Genomic DNA, 17,737 nt, shown 5'->3' with positions numbered 1-17,737 from the left:
CGGCATCATGCCCGCTGGAGGCCGAGCGCGGGGCCTTGTTGGGTAACACAGGCTGCTGCTCATTCTGTGGGTTAGGCAGCAGAGCCCTGGGGAGTGACCTGCTTGGTCCCGTACCCTCAGTGTCTGCAGAGCGCTCGTCATGGGTCACACATGCCATCGGAAACCCGTGTCCTGTGCCAACTCCTTGATTCCTTCCGCTGTGGCCGGGACCAGTCCCCACCCACCTTCCCCGGGGCAGGTGCGGGAAGTGCCGGGGCCCATCGCCAGTCCAGGGCAGGACGTGGCGGGATGGGACCTGGAGCCACGATTCTGGCCCCCAGCAGCATGTCTCCCTGTGAGTCTGCCGTGGGGTGCGAGCCCCTCTCCACGGCGCTCAGCCCTGGCCCTGAGCGGTCTGTGCCCTGCCCCCCCCCCCCCCCCCCCGCTGCCCTCAGAGGCTTCTCCAGCCTTACCGGACCCAGCAAGGCTGCACGCGCCGTCGGAGGAGGGCAGAGCCGGGGAAGCAGCTCTGGGCAGGAGGGGCCAGGTAGCCTTTGAGGCCGGGTGTGGACAGAGTGGCATGCTGTGACATCGAGGCCAGGAGGGGGGCCTTCCGGGCCCAGAGCCGGACAGCATGCGGTGGGAGCAGTGGGAGTGCTGTGGGCATAGTGGAAGCTGTGCTCCTTGTTCAGATCCTGCCACGCCAGCCCTGTGACCTCAGACAGTCCTTTAACCGGGGCTGCTTTGCTGCACGTGCCTGCCATGAAGTGTAAACGGAGACAGAGAAAGGAAAGTGCTCTGGCTGGAGACTTCTTACGGGCCCATCTTAGCTCAGGCTGCCTTTGCTCCCACTGTTGGAGGCTGGAGGTCCGAGATCAGGGTGCCTGCGCCATTGGGTTCTGGTGAGAACCCTCTCGCAATAGGCGCCTCCTTGCTGTGTTGGCACATGGTAGAGAGAGTGTACGAGCTTTGGATGACGGCACTGATCCCATCATGGGGTCCCACCCTGACGACCTCATCGACTCTGATCAGCCCCCTGAAGGCCCCATCTCCCGATATCATCACATCGGGGTGTAGAGCTCCAACATAGCCACTGCGGGGGCACAGTTTAGCTCACGGCTGGGCCTGGAGGTGAAGTGTTTGATGGAGGGGTGAGTCAGGAGTTGGGGCTCTGTCTGCATGTGTCTTAGGGACACCTGGTGTAAAGTCACACACACAGTCCTTGCCCCGGTCCCTTGGCCAGCCTTTGAGTTGAGAGCAACAAGTGGCTGGTCCAGGACCATGAATCTCACTAGAGACCTTTAGGACTGGGTTTGGTCCCTGCTCAGGCCTGGTAAAATTTCTTTGCAAGAAGCTAGTAGCTTTTTTGAGCCTAGAAGGAGTGAGCTGGGTGGCCCAGGCGGTCCCTGATTTATCTTGCTCTCACCGACCCACAGGCCCTTGGCTGAACCAGGAAGGTGGAAAGTTCTTGGCCCTGCACTGGCCCTCTCCCTCCCCGAGGCAGGTGGGCTTGCCCAGGGCTGGGCCCCAGAGGGAGGGCTTGCCAAGGGAACCAGGGGTCAGGCCTACACCCTCAGGAGGCAAGTCTTATTCCAACCCAAGCTAGAGGGAGGCAAATGTGGCTGAACTCTTTTGGGAGGATTTTAAGACAATATGCTCAAGACGAGGAAGGTATAGTGGAAGGGAGTGCAAAGTGGTAGGAGGCCTCCTTACAGGACACGGGCTTGTGTTGGGCTGTGGATGTGTGTGAGGGGGTGTCCTTCTGGGGGTGGATTGTGCTCTGAGCTTTAGATGTGGGAGAATACAGAAGGATCTGGAAGGTGAGATGGAGACAGAGTTGCAGGAGTCAACTAAAAAGCCAGTGAGTCCTTTCCAAGCATCCAGGGCCATGCTGGTCTTTGAAGGCAGGGTCTTGTGAGCCAGGACAGGGTTTCGGGCCAGCTCCGGAGAGGCCGTGAGGAAGTCTGGGGCTATTCGGTGACACGAGGAAAGTGGCTTGGGAGGGAGGTGCTTCTTAGTGCACCAGGCTTCCACCTGTTAACCCCCCTCCCCAGCCTCTGTCCTGTGTCTCACGGGACAAGGAGAAAATACACTCCAGTGTCTTTGTGGAAGTGTTTGGTTCATTCCTTCCACCCCCAAAGAGAAAAATGGCTTCCCAAACAATTAGGTATTTATTTTATCATCTCATTTGCGGTCCCAGGCTGATTTGTGGGTTTGGACCGCTGTTCCTTTCCCAAATCTCAACTAGATGTAGTAATAAGTGCTTTTCTTTTGCTTCTGTTTGGCCAACAACTTATTTTGCAATGCTTGCTTTGTGGCTGATGCCTCGCAGCAGAGGTTTGGGGTCAAGGCCGTGATGAAATGGCAGAGGGACAAGGAAGCAAGTGGGGGTTTGTTTAGAATGCTTTCCTGCCTGTGGTTGCTACCTTAGAAGCTGTGTGGTTGCTTGCCAGTAGAGGTGCAATGTAGCGGCCTGAACTCAGAAGCAGTTTTGCTGAAATGGAGAAATGGACTGGGCAGAAGGGGCAAACCCAGCTCAGGTCTGAGTTTCTACAGTGAGTCCTTCCTTGTAGGGCAGCTTAGCCGAGAGAAAGTCCATGTTGTTTTTCTCATGATTGTAAGCTCATGTGGAACCCTGGAAAAAGTAGAAAATGGGTAGGACGGTAGTTATTTCTACTGTTGGGAGGGACATCGGTGTTTTCATTGTGGAACCATCAAACTGAATGCAACTTAGACCAGTCTCTAATTCTTGTCAGCTCCCCAAGACAAATGCACACTGGTTTTCCCCATCTGATTCCACTGCACTTACAGAAGCACGCCTGTGTTTTTAGGAGACTAGATGCTAGTTGTAGGATTCATCAGGGTAACAGATTCTTGGATCTGTTTTTGCATTTTATCTGTTGATACCATGGGCTTGCATGTTAATTATCAGCGTTGATTAATCAGTGAAGCACATCCAATCCCTATCCTCAATGATCGTCTAACCCACAGCACCAGCGGACTGATTTACCAGTTTGTGCCTAGTGTTGTAAAAATGCAACATCACTGCATCGGTCTTTATCTGTAGCCTCATGAAAGACCACAAAATGGAGTAATGATTCGAGGACCAGAGGGCTGTCTCCTTGGCTTTGGGAGGGTTTGTTGATGTTTGCCAGGTAATTCTAAACATGACCGTCTCTCTTGCAGTCCTCCTCCATATTACTAACAACTGGCCAGAGCAGTCATGCTAATTAAAAGAACCTACTTCCTCTTGAAACATGTAGGGAAATAAGAGTTACATTCTTGGTTATCTGATAGAATGGTTAGGCCAGGTCTCCATCTCCTTTCATATACTCTCCTCTCACTCTCCCATCTTTCTTCTTTAGGGGACCCTATTGTGGAGTTTATAAATACCTATGCATAAGTCAGACAGAACATATCATTTAATCCACACAGCAACCTTGCCAGGGAGGCAGTTTTTTTTTTTTTTAAAGATTTTATTTATTTATTTGACAGGCAGAGATCACAAGTAGGCAGAGAGGCAGGCAGAGAGAGAGAGAGAGAGGAGAAAGCAGGCTCCCTGCTGAGCAGAGAGCCGGATGTGGGGCTCGATCCCAGGGTCCTGGGATCATGACCTGAGCCGAAGGTAGAGGCTTTAACCCACTGAGCCACCCAGGCGCCCCCAGGGAGGCATTCTTATCCCCGTGTGTAGCTCAACGAGAGGCCACGAGACTGACATGGATGTCCCTGCCAGAAGAGCACTTTGGTTCTGAGAGCTACTGACGCCAGTCTGCATTTTTGCCCAGCTCCCAGGGCAGCCAGACGGTCTTCCAAATGCAGGGAGCCTGGGACTTTAGTCCCTGAAGCAGAGGCCTTATCGAGCTCTGCCCAGTGCAGGGCACTGGTCCTGGCCAAGTTATTCCATCTTTCTGTGCCTCAGTAACCTGACCTGAGCAATGGGCATCCCACCAGCACTCCCCAGAGAGGGCCGGGAGAGGTAAAGCAAGCACCTGGAGAGCTGCCTGAAGGAGAGAGCAGCTGGCCAGGGGTTGGGGGCATCTGGGTCTTGAGCGGAGTCTGGGGGTCTTAGTTGAATGGAAACAGGCCCTTCCTCTCCTCTCGGCGCTTCTGTCTTCCACCAAGAAACAGACCATTAAAGAGTGAAACTTCATGACTAAACAGGAAGCTGCACCTCAAAAGGCCGCAAACTAGTTTGATGTTTTACAAAGTCTCTGAACACTCTTGATGAGGAGCGGGAAGGAGAAAGAGCAGGGCTGGCTTCTTGGGTACCAGCTGGCTGGTCTTAAGAGCATGGTCCCCGGGGTTCTCCCCAGATTTGGCTTATGGCTCCAGGCACATGACTTTGGACCTGTGCGTGGCCCTGATTCCTCCTCCATGCTGAGTGGGTGCAGATGGACGGAGTGAACACATCTTGGCCCCGGTAGCACCCTGGAGCTGGTTTTTCTGGGAGTAACAACAGAGCCCGTTGCTCTCCCTTGAAGGCCAACAGGCCCACCCACTGTGGGCAGAGACCAGGAGTCCCAGCCCAGGCTCAGGGAAGCAGGGGAGGGGCTGATGGAGCAACCGAGACAGGAGGTGGTAGAGGCTGCTGGTTTCCAGATAGATTTCGAGGGTAAATCCAGAAGCATTTGCATATGGAGGGATGTGGGTTGTGACCAAGATTGGCCTGAACAACCGGAAGAAGGGAGAAGGTTTCCTATGATGGGAACAAGTGGTATAGGGTTACGGGGGGGGCTTGGGGGGGGGACCAGGAGCAGGAGATTGGCTTTGGCCATGTTCAGTTTGAGCTGCCTGGTGGGCAGTTAGAGGTTTGAGCCTGAAGTTCAAGGGTGAGGTCTGGGGCTGAAAACATTGATTTGTCAGGATACAGGTGGTATTTTAAGGCCCCAAGAGAATGGCCTGACAGGGCCTTCAGCTCTTGGGTTTGGTATAAGCCACTGTGGAGTGGAGAGAGGAAAGTGGAGTGAGGAAGCTGCAGTAGGGCCGCGGGCACCCGGAATTGGGGGAGTGGGCCTTTTGGCTTCAGGAGATGGCATGAAATGCAGGGTGCAAGCCGTGTTTACAGAGGAGGAAAGGTGAGCTGGTTGGTGGTCCTGTGCCTAACCCCCAGCAGACCCTGCTGGAGCCCAGCACCGGGGGGTCAGGCGTTAGCTGCAGCACTGCTGGAAAGCTTTCCTGATTCAGTGAGCTCCCTTGAAGGGGGCATTTCGTGGAGATCCAAAGAGCATCCTGAAGCCGATGAAGCTCTATCTAGTGAAGGCTGGGTCACTCCCTGTAAGAAATTAATCCCAGGAAAGGTTTCCAACTGCAGGCACTCAAAACGGACCCTGGCCTTGGACTTTGTCCATTTAAAGGGGATGGTAGAGGGGAGTGTATGGCCTATTGAAATTGAAGAGAAAATCTGATCTAAGAGAATGGCTTGAAATGTAGATAGCTCACGAGCCCTTTGTAAGGGCCTTCAGCACTCAGACTGGGTAGGAGCAATAAAAATAGTAACTTTTTCTCATCATCAACCAAAAAAAAAAAAAAAAAAAAGAACGTGCAGTCTGATGAATTTGCATGCACACTGGGGTTAGATCACTTATAGGAAGGAACCAGGGTTCCAGTTTAGCATATAGAAAAGCCTGAAGGAGGATTACTTTTGAGTAGATTTTTCATGAAATGCTGATTTTTCCTTTGACTGCAGAAGCTAGAGTTTTAAAACGTTACCTCTTTGGTTGTCCCTGATTTGCAACGCTCGGCTAGGGAGGCACCAGGGCTGTTTCGGGTAGCTTAGAAGAAAGAAAACCTGCATAACGCTTGCTGATGCCCATTGATCTCGGAGACCTTCCTTTCTTTGCACCAAGTCCCTCCTCTCAGGGCCTCTGAACACTGGTTTGGGGTTAATTCTGGCACAGCTGTTAAGATGATGCAGAATGTGGGCTTAAACTACAGCCAGAGGGTTCAGTTCTGTCCTGGGTTCTCAGTGGCCCTCGGCCAAGGGTTGCTACTCATTCCATGGATGATATTAACATGAGTTAGAAGCATGATAGAGATCAAAGGTGATTTTTTTTTTCTTCTCAAAAATGGTTTTGCAAATCTTTTTCAGAGCTGATAGACACACACCTTAGCTGGATACAAAACATATTATGAAACAGAATGACTGTGATCTTTGATCCAAGAAATCAAAGTTAAAGGTAATTGACATCTTCTGCTTCTCCTTTTGTTTTCCAGCTGTGTGTTTCCTTAACTTGAAATACTTGTAGAAGAAAACTTTTCCAACCGTCCTCATAGACACCACACTTCCTTCTCTTAAGGGCTGGACCCCCCACCCCATCGTAAGGGGACACCCCTGGGGGACTTTCCTAAGACTGTCTGGGAGTTGGAGTATCCACGTTGGGGTGGGGAGGTGGGGATGAGGCTCTGGGAATTTGCATGTTCTCCCAGGGGTCGCCTCCGCCTCTGCCAGGAAGCGCACAGCCAGGTCCTGCTCCTACATTTAAACAGTCGGTCATGCTCTGCGGGGGACCAGCTCTGTTTTGGTTTTGTGCAGCTTTGCCCGGTGGATCTGGTTAAGTCAGACCGTGTGTCAGAGGAGGGGCGTTCTGTGCTGGGGACCGAGGGAAGCCAGGCAGGGCAGAGGAGCCTGTAAGCTGCTCTCCACGGCTGCTGTGCTTGGTCCGAGGTGGAGGGGTTTTCCCACCGACCCCAGCAGAACCCAGCAGTGCCCCTGAGCTAGCCTCCTGCATTCGACCTCCCTCCAGGGAGTCGGGATTCTGGGCCTGCAGAGAAGAGCCTGGGAGCCACTGCAAACTCCACGGCCCAGGGCCCAGGAGGCCCCCGCGGGTCAGTAAGGCCCGATGCTCCACTTTCTGCCCCTCTGCTATGGAGATGTCACTGCTGTGACCGGAGCCTCTATCATTCTGGGTAGAACCCGCACACCCGGCGGCCTGCATGTGGTGAGCCCTCCCCAGAAGTCAGCCCGTGGGCTCAGGGGGGGTTACAGGCCTCCTGACCTCTCCCCGGCTCCCTGGGCTGTGGCTTTTGAACGGCTTGTTTGTCAGAGAAAGTGGGCTCCTTCCACCAAGGCCCCGATGAGCAGCAGCACACTGGTGAATTTTACTGCGTTTGCAGAGGGCTTGGAAGAGGTGGGGGGTCCCCAGAATCCTGTTGCCCGGAGGGTTGGCTCTGCAGAGATCCTAGCCCTTCCCAGGAGCAGCACGAAAGGGGCCAGGGGGAAGGGGGTGTAGCCCTGGCACGATCCCCAGCAGGGACTATCAGACACTGTCACAAGCCACTTAACCGAAGTTCTTCAAGGGCCTTTTGCATGTGCTTCTCCCCTCCCTGGTATTAGCACCTCGCGATGCTTCTGACCTTACGGGGGCCTCGGAACTGCAGCAGGCTGGCTCGCATGGTCAGGGCCCCAGGGGGATTTACCACCGCGCACCCCACCCATAGCTTTGGGCTTCAGGCCTGTCAAGGGTTTTTTTTTCCCACCCATAGCTTTGGGCTTCAGGCCTGTCAAGGGTTTTTGGTTTTTTTTGTTTTTTTTTTTGTTTTTTTTTTGGTCTTTGTCACTGAGCCTCTAACGTCTGGCCTGGCCCCTGCAGAAAGTTCTTCACTGTTCCCAAGTGCCCGCAGAGCAGGCCTCGGAGGCTGGGAAGTTGCTTAGCAAGCAAAACACAGAGCCTGGGGAGAGTTTTGTTCTCAGAGGACCGATCATCCGTTTCGATATTGAAGTCCCAGGGCAAGGCCATCAGCTGCCTTTCTTTCCCAGCCCCTTTCCACATGCTAGTGGGGAAAACAGGCCTGGAGTTCACGCTCCGCTGTCCAAGCCACTTTCCCCACCAGCAGCTGGGACAAGACAGGGCACAACTCCCGTGCTTTCTGCTTCTGCCTTCTTGCCCCAAGCCTGGGTCTGGGGAGTGAAGAGGGCGAAGCGCTGGGGGATGGGGGTGGGGGCGGGGCTGTACCTGTCAGGGCCTTGGAGGACGCAGCCTCCCCCCCCCCCCCCCCCCCCCCCCCCGTTCCCATCCAAGCCCCAGGAGCATCTTTCTGGCTGTGGCCTTTGTGGCCGGCCCCAGACTCTCGTGGGCACTCACGTGATCTAACCAGATTTTAGAACACATGCTTGAGGTTTGGGAGAGAAGCAGGATGGGGTCTGTCCACTCCTTCCTGTTGTTGCTTTCTCAGGTGATGAAGTTCCAAACTCAGCAATTAAGGGGGCAAGGCCTAGAGTCAAAAGGACTCCTCACAGCCCTTTAAATTAGACCTACTGTAGATCGGCGTGGTTTTCCATATGCAAGTCTGAGCATTCTTCTGGAAGGTGATGCTTGAGCACCTCTGCGCTCAGTTGAGAGAAGGAAGTCGGCATGCAAGTGTCCCCTTCAAGTGAACCAGAAAATTCCTAGGGCAGAGTGGGATGCTAACAGAAACCCAGGTTTTTAGAAATAAACACCTAGAATTGTTGGATGAGCCTCACCAGTAGGAGGCATTGACTTCTGCAGTTGCCACTCCCCAAAAGCAGGTGAAGGAAACACCACTTCCCTGTTCTTCTCTGCCATGGGTATGGACGAGGGGCTGGTACGCGAAGTCTCTGGCCAGTTGGTAATTGGTCTGTTCAAATCTGGCCCCCCCAGCCTGTTACGGTTTAATAAAGTTTTATCAGCACACAGACATGTCCATTTGCTCACAAATGCTGTCTGTGGTGGCTTTCACACCACAGCAGCAGAGCTGAGCAGTTGAGCAAGGGGCCACCTGGCCCAGGGCTCGGAGAACAGTTTTGTCTGGCCCTTGATAGACAAGGCTTGGTGGTCCCTCGTCTACTTTTTTTTGCCTACAGCCATGTTATTAGAATAGTTATATTTTTCTTATTATGCTACCAGGTTGGTTTTTTTTGTTTTGTTTTGTTTTGTTTTTTGAGTTTTAAAGAGAAAGACGTAAGTATTGTTATAATTATACATCTGTCCATCTCTTCCTGTCTGGTTTTAGCCTCAGGTGTCAGGCTTAGAAATCATCCTGAGGTGGGACCCACATCCATCAGTGTTTTCAGCACAGCCCTCACTCAGAGGGTGATAAAAGGTCAGGGGAGCTTGTGGTAGAGTCAGCACCATTGGCCTCAATCGTGTTCTGAGAAAGTGATACTCCGTGACCAACTTAACCACCCGGCACTTGGCCTTCACGGCTGTTAACTTAGCAAAGGCTGCCTTTAGCTTTTCCGGACACAGAGGACCCCAGGGCCACAGAGGAAAGGTGAAGGTGATGACTCCTGAACTTAATAGCACAGCATCTTCGTCAGTTGTGTAGCTGTACAGTGTTGAGGTTAATACATGGGTCCCGAGTTCAAATTCTGATGCCGTCACTTAGCATGGCTGGTGACTGCCTATCTCCATCTGTAGAACAAGGATAGGATTACTGGGTTTGGTATAAGGAAAACTTGGCATTTATTACGGTGCTTGCCACATGGTTAGCTTCCATTAAATATGAATGGCTTATATTCTTTTGTAGAGAAAAGGCTCCAGATAAGTAATAGACAGGCAACCCATTTGTCAATAAGGTGACAGAGGAAAATGTGCTTCCCCAAACCAAGTGACCTAGGCTGATGATGCGGGATCCCTGGGGGTGGGAGTGGGGGGTGGAAATGAGATGCATGCATTAGGTGCCTGCTGTGTGCATGGTGCTATCCAGAACACTGTGGAGATACAGGGAACTCAGATAACCTGGCCCAGGAATATGCAAGCAAGGCATTTGGAGAATTCAGTATTTGCTTTCAGAGGGAGTGAGGACCCGAGGGTGGGAGCAGGAGATGGCTCCCATGAAAAGGTGGCGTTGAAACAGGGGCAGGAGGAAAGTCAGGGCTGGGACAAGGAGAGGGGCTAGTTGCAGAAATGCACATGGCCCAGTTTGAGAAGAAGTGGGAGGAAAGATACAGAGGCTGGCATAGAAGAGTTGCTCCAAACATTTACCAGATGAAAAAAATGCAGAGCGCTGACCCACAGCCTGGCACTCAGACCTCAGTCAGAGCTGGGGCCCAGCCCAGAGCTGTCAGTAGGACCTGAGGCTACTTAATCCCCCTGAGCTTCCTCTTTCTCATGAAGTGTCAGTGAGCACTTCCTCTGTCCTGATGTCCTGCTTAAAAGCTGAAGACTCAGTGGGGAACAAGACCACAGCCAAAGCACTAGCTGGTGAATTGGAGGAACCAATGACTGCAGAAGATAGAGGGAGAGTGAAACTGAGCGGGACTCTGGGTGTACACTGCAGCGTGCCCAGGCAGCCTTCCTGGAGGAGGGGGAGCAGAGCCTTGAATGAAGGAGTGTGGAGAAAGGCATTAGAGGTGGCAAGGGAGACAGCCAGGGCAGAGGCCTAGTGGGCACAGGTGAAAACCCAATGGCCAGCCAGGGTGCAGGGAGCTGGCGTTGCAGGGCCCCTAAGAAAGCAGGTGGGACCCAGAGCAGGGTTTGCATGAGGGAGACCTTAAGAGGACAGAGCAAGGGAGTGAGACCAAAGCCCGAGCATGACGTGCTACAGGGCTGAGCCTGGAGACCCTCTTCCCCCTAAAGGACAGAAGCTGGGGAAAGACCAAGGAGGGGTTTCATGGTGGGCACCGGGGCATCAATTCAAAGGGCAGGGTGGCCTCACTCACTCTTCCACTACCCTTGGCTGTGAAGGGGAGACCTCCTACAGGCAGGACGCCAGGCTCTGGAGGAAGTGGTGGAAAAGAAAGAAACCTTCCAGGCTCCCAGACCCACGGGGCTGCGCTGCCGCGGGGTGAGCCCAGCAGGTTCTTCTGCTGTGGAACTTTCTCTCCTTGTTCACAGCCAGGGGAGCAGACTCTGAGGTTTCAGCAAGCGAAGGTTCCTCTACCCAGAGAGGTTTTTGTGGGGTTTAAGGCCTCCCTTAGGGGCTGGAGTGCACAGCTGTCTCCCTGCCCCCCGCCCCAACCCCATGAAGGTCTGAGTGCACCGTGTCCATAGCTTTTCCAGACGCCACTATTAGCTTCTACCTGGAAGTCGCTTTCAGAAGGCAGGAGGGGAAGGCCGCATGGGCCTGCTGGCTGCGTCTCCTACCTTCCATCCTCTCCTGGGCCCCAGCCCCGGCCTCTGCCTTCTGAGGAGGGAAACGACCCTTTAGCGAGGGTCCTGGTGCCAACACTGCTGCCTCCCAGCTATTTTTAGAAAGCCAGGGCGATGGAAAGTTTCCATGAGGGATTGACTCCTCTGGTTTCCTAGATTGAGAAAACAGGAAGCCCTTCAGAATCCGGGCTTTGAAAAGCTCCGCGTGAAGCCACACTGCCCCCCTCCCATTCTGCTTTCACTGCTGCCTCCCTGCCCCGCTGCACAAAGGCCTCTGGGCAGTCCAGGCCCTGGCGGGGTGCGCACGAGGGCGGGTTCCTTCGTGGGGTTCCTGCCTGAGGGCCCCTGGGAGTCAGCCAGGCTGGTGCCTGGTATACAGTAAGTGCCCACTGAATGTTGGTTCGCTGCCTATGAATTCATCCTCGGAGTTGCTACTAATGAATCCACTTCCACAGTTTGCAGTTCTAACAGACAAACAACAGCATGTCGAAGGTGTAGATATAACGCACACCATACTATGAACACCGCCATACTAGGCATGGTGATCATTTCCGCACTTGCATTAGCTTATCCAAGCTCCTCCACACCCCTGGAAGGAAGGGGGGATGGTTTTGTACATGGTTTACAGATGGGGAGACTGAGGCAAGGTTCAGCAAGTGAGGAGGCGGTAGAGGTGAGATGCGAACCCTGGCTAGCGGGCTCCAGAGCCCAGACTCCCACCTTGTATCTGAACAACAGAGCGTGTGCTTGACTAGTTTCTAGCACAAACGGAGGCCTGCAGGGCAAAGTACTCATTCAGAGCCCGACCCAGAGCCTGGGCCCATCCCGATCATAGGCAACAGCGGCTGAACACCACTGACCAGGCGGACGCGAGGAGCTTGCACGGACCTCCGTGCCTCACGGGGACTGAACGGTGTGCACGGGTTGTTTGCTCCCCTGGGAAGTGCAAGGCACAGGCCCAGAGAGGTCAAGACATGCTGTCAGAGCTCGGGAGCTGAGGCTCAGACACGCTGCTGCGGCTCAACGCCACTGCCTCTGGCGTTTGCACATGCCTCCTCCTTGGGGCCTGTGGGCTCATCCATGTGGGGGTTTCTGGGAAAGGTCACTGGACCTTGGAGGGCTCAGCTTGAATATGGGGAGAGTTTGAGCACATCTCAACGGTTAGAGACAAAAGCAAAGATGAAACCCGCAGGTTGAGGAGGCCAGGGAGGGGCTGCGGGAGAACTTGAGAGACCTTCCGTGGCACCCAAAAGGGGTCTCCCTCCCTCCTCTCCTCTCCTGCCCCTGGGACCAGTCAACGCATCCCACTGCACAAACCACGGTGGACACACACCTCTGCCTTGGGTCTGGGATGCCACTGAGAGCAACTTTTACCAAGAAAGCCGAAGGAAGCCTTTTTGCCAGCTGCCCCCTATTAAGGGTTACTGCCTTTCTTCCAGGGACCACAGCCCTGGATAAGGCACCAAGATGGGAGAAGATAGACAGGTTCTTGATACCAGGGGCTGGCATCCCATTCCTGGGTCCCTGCTAGGGGGAGGGGGTGGCCGAATTTTCCAGACCCCCTCAGAGGACATTTTCCCCTTTGGAAGACTCACAGTGTGATCCTTCACTAGTGTGTGTGTTGAGGGGAGGAATTCCTGGTTGTGTGGAGAGAGATCTTGTCTACACAATGGCTGGTCGTTTTGGTATTCCCATCTGCTATCTGTGGAAAGGCCCCTCTTCTGAGAACCGTACGCTGTGGGGGTCAACTAGGGTTGAGTCACGTAGTAGGGCTTTTCTGGACGCTGTAATAGTGGAAGGGGTTTGGGAGTCAACAGAGAGACGGGACACACTTAGCACCTGCCCTCCGGCCCAGCGCCATCTCTGCCAGGATGTTTAAAGTTACCTTCACAAACCCCTCTAGCACAAAATATCATCCTCCAGAAAAAAGAGCAGAGGAAAGCATTTCTTAGGTTAAAAACCATCAGATGCATTATCAGAACAAAAGCGTGTTTTAAAAAGCAGCCCCCTTGTTCCGGTTCTAGAAAAGCTAAGCTGATCCGTGTTGTTGGTGCCCGCTCACTCGCCCCTTCTCTCTCTCTTTCTCTCTCTCTGTTCTTTTGTAGTTAATGAAATTATCAGGAAGGAGTTTTCAGGACCTCCCGCCAGAAATCAGACGTAGAAGATGCCATTAGCAAGACACCTTCCGTATCTGACCCCTGGGAGCCTTCCACTGCCCTCACCTTCTGTTTCCTTTACTGTACATCTCCTGGCCCGGAGGCCATGCGCGGGACGAGGTCCTGGCAGAAAGCTGACTCTCGATTAAGGAGCTCGCCACCTCTCTGTGTAAAACACCAGAGAGAACACTCTGCCTTTTGATTTGGGGTTTAAATCCCAGAGAGCATCTCGGTTGACTTTCCTGGTGTCCCATCCAAAAACCTTAAGTGCCTGCTGAGCAAAACACACAAGACAGCACGCCGGACCGGCCCGAGAACGGAGTGACCAGAGCTTGGGGTGTGGGCTGGGCTGGGGGTTGGAAGATGTGGGCCCCCGTGATTAAACCCCAGCCCTGCGTTCATTTTTCCAGGTCACAGATACAGCTCCTGTACCTTTTGAAGGAAAGGAGTTTTCAAACAGAGCCACCCAAGGAACGTGACCCGAGCGGGCCTGGCATCCGGGCTGAAGAAAAAAACAGAAGCCGGATCGTCCTCCTTAGGGACCGCTTGGTCCCGGCCATGGTCGGGCCACGGCTGAACCCTTATTGGTCAGTTTCCTCATTCTGAAGCAAGACTGTCTGGCCCACACCAAATGACCGGTTAAAACTCAGCCTTAAGTTATGACACGTGTCCACGTTTGTTACTTTTGTCTCCGCTTCCGAGAGCCAGCCCGAGGTGGCTGGATTGGGGGAGCTCTCTGGGCCCGCTGCTCCTCACCCCTGCAGAGAGCGGCGGGCCTGGAGCAGGGACCCCGGCCCGCGGCGTGAGCACCGGCCTCCGCAGGCCTGCAGGCCCAGGGCTTTCTGCTAGCCTCGCTTGCTTTCTCCCTGGTGGCCAGAGCGCTTTTCCATGAACAGGTGAAGAAGAGCTCAAGCATGTGCATTGAATTGTGAAAAGGAATCCCAGAAGAGCTACAGCAACCAAAGGGGAAAAAAAAACAACCAAAAACCAAAAAAACCACGAAAACGGTGCAGGGATTTTTGTGAAGTGTGAAACGAGGCAAGCGGTGGGCAGGCCTGAGTATTTCTCTAAGTGGGTTCCCCCATGACCAGGGTTGAACTCCCTCTCTGGCCTAGCCTGCGAGTAGGACAGCAAGCTCGGGCTTTGGCCCCAAGTTCACTGGTTATTATTTTTTTTTTTACCCAAACCCATCTCCAGCGCCCCTCCATCCCAAGACACCTGTCTGCATTAGCCGCTTTATCTGCGCCGAAAAGAATCAACCCGCGTGCCTCCCTCAGTCAGAAGGAGCATCCCCGAAGGGGTGTATGGGGGGGGTTTTCTCCCCCATTGTCTCTACTGCACACACCAAGTCCTCCAGAGTCTTCCTCCTTTGGTACAGTTTTTGCAAACACCTAAAACTCTCAAAGTTCTCCGCAGGGGAGTTTCTCATCGCACAGATGTGTTCCTGTTTACCTTCCTGGGGACGCCCTGGGACAAGCCAGGGCTTCGTTTTCAGCCACTCTGCTTGCTCCCCGGTCATCCACACAGAACATAAATATTCCTGCCACTCTTCCAAAGGCTCTCCTTGGGGATTTCTCAGTCAGCTTGGCTAGGTAGAAGCCTAGGAGGAGAATCACAGCCTTTAAAGGCTTGCTGTGGGCTTTTGGAGTCCCGGCTTCCTTGTCAAGGTGACGCAAAGATGAAACCTTCCCCACGGCATGGCCAGGAGCATGAGGCTTGGGGACTACGGCCCGGAGGGTCTGGTGCTGCGGAGAGTGGATGAGAACCCTCCACCTTTCAGTGGAGACCTAGCATTTATCTTCCCCAACAACGGGGAGGGGCCGCTCTTCAAGCCCAAAGTTTGGCAAAATCCTTCTTTTATACAAAATGCCAGTAAGAGCTTGACCGCTGTTGCAGAACTTCTGGGATGTGAAATTCTTCCTAATTAATAAAAGTTTCCTTACACCAGCAGCTTCACATAAAGCAATTTCTCTCCAGCAATATTGACTTCCCTGGGGAAGAGTTAAAGTGTTTGGTGAGTGATCTGTTCTCCCTTGACCTGGCTGGGAACCTTAACCTTTTTTTTTTCTTTTCTTTTCTTTTCTTTTTTTTTTTTTTTTTTTTGCACATGAGGGAATTTGGCCTTTCCTCAGTTATCTGAATGTTTTACCCAAGTGCCTTCCTGCTATTGTAGCAAAGTCTCCCTGCTTCGTTGTGCCTGGATGGGGCGAACAAGGGCTAACGTGTTTTCCATCGATCTTCCAACTCTGTCCGTGAAAAGGGGGTCCCGCTAGTTGAGAGTCTTTAACACACACACACACACACACACACACACACGTGTGTGTGTGTGTGTGCATCTAATGCACACACAAGCTTTTTCTAAGACCTCCTAGCTGGATAGTAGAGGAAGCATGTCCATAAACAACTATACCAAATAACAAAAGACAGAGAAACCAAAGCATTAGTTTTGAGACCTAAACAGGCGAGAGAATGGGTATTAGGAACTGACAGCGATCAAGGAAGTTTGGTCGGTAACAAACGCCAGGAGGAAATTTTGCCAAGAGGAATCACTCATGAAATATTTTCAGTCTGGGAAGAGGCAATACGATCCTCTAAGAGAAGGAGAAAAATAAGGATGTCTAAGTGGTAAAGATGTGTGTGTTGCACGTGATAGAAAGGATCTCAGGTCGAGGTTTGCACTTGCTGCATCCAAGGTAAATGGGTAGCGCCACCAACAGAAATCTACCGTGTTGCTGAATGTAGTAGATTTCCGAAGTCTGCAAGTCTTCTGGTATTTGTACAAAAATACTGCTGCTTCATAATATATAAGAGCGATCCAAATTAGTAGGTTATTAAATTTTATTTTCTTATCTGTATGTTTATGCCTTTTATCTGTCCTGAAAATATCACACACACCCTCTGTTGGAATTAGAAAATATTTATAAATGGTTGAAATCTTTTTCAGGTGTTTCTTTTTGCATATGTTGATTTTTTTTCCCCCTAAGGGAAATGATGTATTCTTGAAACTGTGTGATTCATGCTGGCAAAGCAAACAAAAGCCAAAAACCCAGCTCCGAGCCTGTCAGTCACCAGAGTCTTAGAAGAAAGCGTCCCTGGAGACAGGGGATGGCTTTGCTGAAGAAGGAATGCTCTGATGCTTGCTTGGGAGGATGTAGAGTTCAGCTCTGAGCCTTCATCTGGTCACGGAGGAGAATTGTAAAGTGTTGAGATTCCCCCACAGCAGTAGCCTAGTAGGTGATTTTGAATTAAAAACAAAACTGCCTGTATTGTAATGGGATTCTGGAAGAGTTCTTGTTCACAGAACCCTAAGTGCAGGCTCCTGTTTACAGAACTAACCAAATCCGGGTAGATAAGCCCCCCTCCCCCGTGCATTATCCAAAGGACCTGCAGAGTTTTCCAGCAGGGACACACCCTAGATGAATCAGGTTGATTTCTTCTAGAAGCTGGGAAGCACTGATGTGGCCTTTCTTGTTTACATCCAGTAGCCAAGACGTCAGTCTCAGGAAGCCAGCCTTGGCCAGTGTGGAAGCGGTCCCTTATAGACAGATTGGAAGCTGATGTATTCTAGTTGTCACTGAATGTGTTTATTTTCATGTCAAACACTTTCCAAGTGCTTTCTATCATTCAGAATCGAAAGGCTGTCAGAGGTCCGCTTTTTGTAAATGCGAACAATTTTGTTCACATTTACAAGAGGCATGGGGGTTGTGACATTCTTGACGAGCTGGGATAAACCTTCCTGCACTCAGCTTTTGGAGAGATAACCCTGGCAGGTACCCAGCACATCCTAACCTCCCTCGGAGATGGTCCCTGAGCAAGTCCCCCTGAAAAGGAGATGGGGTGCTGGGAACACTGAGCATTCTGCCTTGATGCACCTGTTAGCGGACCAAACACCTGGCAGCTTCCTGGCTCCGGGGGCTGGGTGCACTGGATACGAAGCCGTTCCCTGTGGAGAGGTATTTTCACCATGGCGGCCGTGTAAGCAGACAGAGGCTGGGGTTGGGACAAACTTAGCCTCCAGAACATCTTGTCGAAGAAACTTCCTTACCCCCATTGCCTCTGCAGCCCTCAGAGGGGAGAAAATGTTGACAGTGCCCTGTGAGTTCTCTGACAAACAGAATTCTCTGCAACGGGCGGTGCTGGAAGGCTTAGGTTTTTTTGAAATCTCGACTGTTAAAGAAGTTTGAATACATCACATTCCTATGCAAAACGTTTTTAATCTCCAGTTTAATGTAGTTTATTTTTGCTATATGTAAAGTATTTTTATACGGCTTGTATCATGATAGTTTAGCAATAAAACGGTTGAAAGCAATGGCTGCGTTGGTGTATCTTTTCTTCGCTAGAGAGGCTGCTCAAATTTACCCTTTGCAGTTGAAGTTCCTGTAAGGAACTTTGCCGTGTGTACAGATACCCTATGTCCAGTCCTCGTCTCAGTTCTAGGCGGTAGACACGATCCATTTTATATCTAACCCTAGGTAGGGCTTGGCAGCCACGTGCCCCAAGTGACGGAGCCATGAGGTCATCCTGGGTTCGTCCATTTCTCTCCCTGCGCCC

At 52.3% G+C, this 17,737-nt stretch overlaps 1 protein-coding gene across 1 annotated transcript in view; it reads left to right on the top strand.

Moving 5' to 3' along the window:
- The window catches only part of NFATC2 (nuclear factor of activated T cells 2), a 139,924-nt gene extending 122,425 nt beyond the window's left edge, over positions 1 to 17,499 (top strand). Inside the window, 1 exon segment of the mRNA XM_047744765.1 lies at positions 13,597 to 17,499. Coding sequence (XP_047600721.1) covers positions 13,597 to 13,625 — 29 coding nt within the window. The 3' untranslated portion in view covers positions 13,626 to 17,499.
- The last annotated feature ends 238 nt before the right edge of the window (positions 17,500 to 17,737 follow it).

This window comes from Lutra lutra, chromosome 9 (genome assembly GCF_902655055.1).
Source record: "Lutra lutra chromosome 9, mLutLut1.2, whole genome shotgun sequence".
Classification (NCBI taxonomy): domain Eukaryota; kingdom Metazoa; phylum Chordata; class Mammalia; order Carnivora; family Mustelidae; genus Lutra; species Lutra lutra.
This window is presented reverse-complemented; position numbering and strand designations above follow the sequence as displayed.